Source organism: Branchiostoma belcheri, unplaced genomic scaffold (genome assembly GCF_001625305.1).
Source record: "Branchiostoma belcheri isolate BF01 breed outbred unplaced genomic scaffold, Haploidv18h27 scaffold5, whole genome shotgun sequence".
NCBI classification, from domain to species: domain Eukaryota; kingdom Metazoa; phylum Chordata; class Leptocardii; order Amphioxiformes; family Branchiostomatidae; genus Branchiostoma; species Branchiostoma belcheri.
In genome coordinates, this window is record NW_017804131.1 from 7,026,620 (window position 1) to 7,032,744 (window position 6,125).

The window sequence follows — 6,125 nt, forward strand, 5'->3', positions numbered from 1 at the left end:
AGTCAGCGACAAAACGGAGCCGAGCACCCAGGCTATCTAATTCGAAGCTCCACGACTCAGTACATAAGTACAGTACCGATTCATAGATGCTGCAAAAAGCCAGCATGTACCGGCTTGTCGTATAATTCACAATACTAGCTTTGTATTCCTGTGCTTTAGTAGCATTTTTATTTTTGGCCGAAATTTTTTTTTTATTCGCCCGCACGCACTAGTTTGGGGGTCTTCAGAGGATGTCATCCATAAAATTAAATCGGTGTGGCCTAATTTGGAAAAACAACATGCATTTCCTAAAAGACAGCAGCACTGCTATTGGTTGATAACAACAAACTGAATTGTTAAAGTTGTGAGAAAAAATCACTATGTTTGGCTGTGGTATAAAATAGATTCTTGCTGTGATTGTGGATGAATACATGATGAATCTATGTATTATATAGAAGTGAAGTATATGCCAGATAAAGGCTCAAAATTAAGCTTCCCTTCATTAAAACAATGAAAAAATTTATTGTTGTGAAACCATCCATTCAGAATTTTGCATCTTTTTGCTATAACTAGTGTAAGGCCCTCCTAACATTGTGATGATGTTGTGGGGTCGTGTGGTGCAGCGGTAGCGCATTTGGCTCGGGACCTACAGGTCCAGGGTTCGATCCCCACCCATGTCACCGATCTTGTGCCCTTGGGAAAGGCACTTTACACGAATTTCCTCACTTCACTAAGGTGTAAATGAGTACCTAGCTTCAGTTAGGGACGTCCCTCGGATAGGACGTAAACTGGAGGTCCCATGTTTGAGGAGAGCCACACCCCACGCATGTTAAAGATCCCACCACACCTTTCGAAAAAGAGTAGGGGCATGCCCCGGTGTGCAATGGTCCAGAATTCTACAGCCCAAATACTACAGTATAGCAGAATCATCAGCAAGTTGATGTTGGCTACCTTAACCCTAAAGACCAAGACCACATTTACAACAGTGCAGGCATTTGTGTGTCTTAAGTTGCTAGACATTCAATCATATTGATATCTGTATTTACATGTCTTATCCAAATAACACTTAGTCCAAGTCCTATTCTCCTGTTGTTTTTTTCTGGACCAAATGTTTCTGTGTGATATCGATTCACCAGGAAATGTTTTGTACCCATCTAATACATGTACATTGTGTATTTTGTACCTTCCATACATGCAGGGTCTGAGTGACACAGAAGAGTTTGTGATCTGTAAGACCCTGAATGCCCTGACGTGTCTATGTGAACTGGGACTGCTACAGAAGCCCATGGTCTATGACTTTGCCTCCGATGTGGTTCCTTTCCTCTGTCATCCGGTAAGTACAGAAAAAAGCATGGTATTAAAGTCATCCAGAATCTAATGCAGGACAGAACTTGCATCATCATGGTAATTAGATTTAAATATATTTTTTCACAATGGTTGTGAGTAGCATTTATATGATATTCTTTCATTTCATTGAATAAGTTTCATACATGCCCCCTAGAGTTGGCTCAAATGTGTTAGATGTTTGATTACTTTATAGTAGGTATCCCTGTCCTTGGTGCTGAATGATCATTGCATTCATGCATTTTCCCTCTCCTTGGTGCTGAATAGCATTCATTTCACCAAACACAGTTTCTATAACCAAATTTCTGAATAAATGTCATGTCTCATACATTTTTGTTAAAATACCTATCAGAGAGTATTATTAGAGTATATGAAGAAGAAATATATTGTCACAGACCGAAAGCTCTAGGTGAGAGAATATTTTGTGTTGGACCAAAAGATTTAACTTTAAACATGTAACTACCAACACAGATGAACTTTCATGATAGTTATCTTTCAATATTTATGAAGAGACAGTTTGACCTTGACCTTTGACATGTCTGTAGAACGCGTGGATCCGGCACGGTGCGGTGGGGTTCATCTCGGCGATGGCGCGGACCCTGAACGTGGCGGACGTCCACTGTAACCTGATCCCCAAACTGGAACCCTACATCAGGATGCCCATTGTACAGGTGGACAAGGAAGTAAGTGATGCAATCACATTTTTTGGTGACGTCTCAGGGAGGAGCCTAATGGTACAGTACTGTGTGCAGTTTGCAAGAATTCTAGGAATGGTACAGGCATCTTGTCCATAGGAATGTCTCTGACCCACATCTATGCCCACATTCCTGGAAACTCTTGGGAAGCCACTCAGGGGAGGAGAGGCATTTTGTCCACAGGCATGGAATGTCCACATACACATGTACATGTCTCTGACCCACATCTATGCCCACATTCCTGGAAACCCTTGGGAAGATCTCTCTTCCCCAGATGGCCCTACTTTCTGTACATGTGACCCCAGGGCTCATTCACTATACACTCAGGGGAGAAGTGCACTGTATCTGTCTAGACTTAACAGGTACTAAGTCTTCCTCAAAATCATTGTCAGTGCCATGCAAACAATAACAATAACCCTAACAGCAACCACCGTTGCCATGGCAATGTATGTTTTCATTGCCAGTCTTGTTTAATGAAGGAAACTATATTTTAATGTGATGTTGAAGACTAGAACTCTCTATATACACATGTACTAGTATGATACACAGTATGTACTATACAGTGTATTTATCTCTGTTTTTGTAAGAAATCTTCTACAGTGCAAGCGGGTTAACTACCGTAATTGAAACCATCCTCTTGTCACAGTTGCTAGCTGAATACATCAAGATTCGGCAAACTTCAGACATTTGTTCCACATGAGTGAATTTCTGACCTGAAAGCTAACAAGACTGACACTCAGGCTAAAAGCCAGGTACCCATTTCATACCTAGTACCTGGGTGGAGTGAGGAAAGTTGTTAAAGTGCCTTTCCCAAGGACACAATGTCAAGAATCGAACTTGTGTCAGCTCATCTAACCATTCGGCATTCAATGCCACTTTGTTTTAGCCTCCATAGCATGCCAAAAACTGGGGGTTTTTGGGGTCTTCATGGTCTTTGGGAGCTTTTATGTGCTATTTCTGATTGCATATAGACAACATAGCTGGCCTGGTTGAATTACCCCTATTTTTTTAACTGGGCTAATCAGAAAACAGCCGAAGACCACCAAACCTCCAGTTCTATAAGCCTGCTACGGAGGCTAACTTTGTTTCCTTACGCAGGTTGTTCTCCTGAGTGTTCTGAAAGACCCCGTCCCTCGGCCGGTGTATGACTACAGTCTACGGTCCCAGCTTGTAGAACCGCTGTTTGACATACTACAGGACAGACAACTGCTGCGTAACCTCAGCACCAGGAAGGGAGAGAGACCTGTGTACAACCCACCTGAAGATGCTAACTTGGTACAGGTATGCAGCTTTGCAGTCTTTGTAGTTAGTAATACGCAGTATTCTGTAATCATTTATATGTTGAAAACAAGATACACTTCTACTTGACTGTACATTATATAAAGATGAACGCCAAGAACTATTCGATATTTTACAATTATGGTAGACAAGATATGCAAGAAAATGTCAAAGCAGGACACGTTTAAACACTTGATGTCATGCAAGAACGAATGTATAGCAGACAGACTATGTAATTATGTTTCCAAATGTTTCAAAAAGAGAGAAGAAAGGGCAACTAACAGTAGATGATAGGTAGTACATGTATATAGTATTGTTATAATGTATAAATTCCTAGCAATTAGCATTAGAATATAGCGTTCCAGTATGCAATACTCATGTTTTGCATACTGCATGTCCTCTTGTGTGTTTAGCCCATCTGGGCAAGAACATGCAATAAAGATTCATATTCATATTAACAATGTAGTACTGACATGACACTAAATAGTATGTGAAACAGAAATCTGAGAAGGGTGGAGAAATCTGATTGCCAGAGGAATAGATGAGATGAGTATCATGTACTATAAACAAGGCAGTAAGTCAGAGATGGCAGACTTCACCCCCTCAGGCAGCACATACAGAAACTACAGAAACAGTTACTGCACCTCTCTTACATTTAACAAGTTCTTTGAGTGTCTTTGTGACAGATGTATGGCATTTGTATAACAACCCTTTTATTTTTTTCAGCTCTTGCGAAAGCTGAACTCACAAGGGATGACAGAAATACATGAAGACAAGCTCTTGGTTAGTTTCTGTTTTGTAAAATACCAAGCATATCTGATTCAATAACATACAGTCAGGTTTTTATTTGCTAGGTCTACATGTAGCTCTTAGTACTACTTTGGATATATCGCTTCCTAGTAACATAATTACCTTTTGGTTGTATATTAGGCATCAATGTCTTGTAGGGAGTTTTAGAAATTTCAGTCGGGTAACATCTGTGTCCATAATATCACCAGGGTCCATAATATCGCCACCTTGAGAAACAGTGTGCTTTAAGATATTTTTACTGCAACATACTTTTGGTATGCACTCCTTCACACCTCAAATGTACATACCTAGGGTATGTTGCAGTAAAAATATCTTTAAGCACACTTTTTCTCAAGGTGGCGATATTATGGACTATGGTGATATTATGGACACAGATGTTAATTCTATTTGTTCATAACTATTCATAAAAGCATGAAGCTTATTTTACAGATTATGATAATCATAGTCTATAGCTGAGCTACAGTTTTCAGCATATCAATGAAATTTATTAAGAATCTGCAATGCCCTTACTCAATACTGTAAATCACATTTTTTTTGCAGTACATATACTTTATATTCCCCGCTTTTCCGCAAATTTATGATCACCACTCACTCACACACTGTCCAGTTTATCGTCTGTTGTTCCCCGTCTTCCGAGGGTTAGACGTTCAACAAATAATTTGTTGACTTTCTTTTTCTGCATCTGCCACCATGGCGAACATATAGTTCCGTGAACATGTCCATTTTTCTCAGACCGCGAGATTTTGCTACTGCAAATATACCATAATTTACTAACAGTATCTTCTTTAATCTACAGTCTATGAAGGACTTCATGTTAAAGCTTCACAAGTCCAGAGCTAACTCGTCTGAGAACGTGACCAGTAACGATGATGATGAAATGAACCAGGCGGGGAAGCTGAACCTGGGAACTCTGGGTAGACCTGTGACTCGCCGCCACGCCGACCTCGTAAAGGTCACGGAAACAAGGTCGGACAGCACAAACAATAGGCAGGCAAGGTGGGAAAACCTGCTACATGTTTGTACATCAATGTAGATGTGTTTATTATTCAGTAGCATGGTATTGTATCTATTATTATAATAATAACTATTGCGCAACAGTTGTACAGTGTACATGTACATGTACAAAGTATGGCATCTACTAACTTAAGCAAGTACACATGTACATGTCAACTACGTTTTTCATAATACAAAAGTGGGTGGCTAGTATGAGATATCAAATTAATACAATCGTTGGAGGAGTTTCTAATATCTATACACTCAGTCTTTAATATATATCCCTATGTATAGCATGTAGAGGTTGTCACAAGTCAATATGACATTGTATTTAAATTTTCTTTCCAAGTTCATTGTAGTGAATGCTGGGAAAGATTATGATATCTGTTTTCAATAGTAATTGTGATGTACATGTTTTGTGTATTTCATCTAGAAAGTTTACCTGTTTTGGTAGAAGTCATTAAGTTTAAACTGTAATTTTCAACACAAGAAATCAGACTTCCCGAAAAACTGCTGCCTTCGTCAAATTTGGATATTAGTCAAATTTTTTGTGTTGGAAGTTACAGTTTGAACTTGCTTCAAAATGTGTCATGTATTTGTTCAAAGCAAAGTCCAAGAATTCAACCTTTTTCAGGGGTTCCAGTAAAAAAAGACCAGGGCCTGAACTGTCACCTATGGTAAGAAATGCTATAAAAAACATTGTTTTGATGTTCATTTTTAACACTAACTTCCATAATTCATTTACTTTCTCATGCAGAATACAAATTGTTAATGTTACCAGTATGCAACACTATCATGAAAGTTCATCTGTGTTGGTAGTAATCATAGTAAAACGTTAAACTTTATTCCAACACACTATTTACAGGGATCAAATTTTCAGCGACTACTGTCGCCTTCATCAGGATAATTAATGACCAATCACTTCACAACGTGATCTCGCGAGAGTTACGGTTTACAAACACGTGACTTCACTCACACGAGACTTTACTGATACGTGACGTAAGCAATTGATCAACCGTAACTCTC

At 39.2% G+C, this 6,125-nt stretch overlaps 1 protein-coding gene across 1 annotated transcript in view; it reads left to right on the plus strand.

Annotated features, from left to right (window-relative positions):
• Positions 1–6,125, plus strand: part of LOC109479724 (phosphoinositide 3-kinase regulatory subunit 4-like) — a 39,717-nt gene that overhangs the window by 24,392 nt on the left and 9,200 nt on the right. The window contains exons 21-26 of the mRNA XM_019781714.1: positions 1,178–1,312; positions 1,869–2,006; positions 3,117–3,299; positions 4,023–4,079; positions 4,903–5,102; positions 5,734–5,776. Of these exons, the coding sequence (XP_019637273.1) occupies positions 1,178–1,312; positions 1,869–2,006; positions 3,117–3,299; positions 4,023–4,079; positions 4,903–5,102; positions 5,734–5,776 (756 nt within the window). The remainder of the gene's footprint in view (positions 1–1,177; positions 1,313–1,868; positions 2,007–3,116; positions 3,300–4,022; positions 4,080–4,902; positions 5,103–5,733; positions 5,777–6,125) is intronic.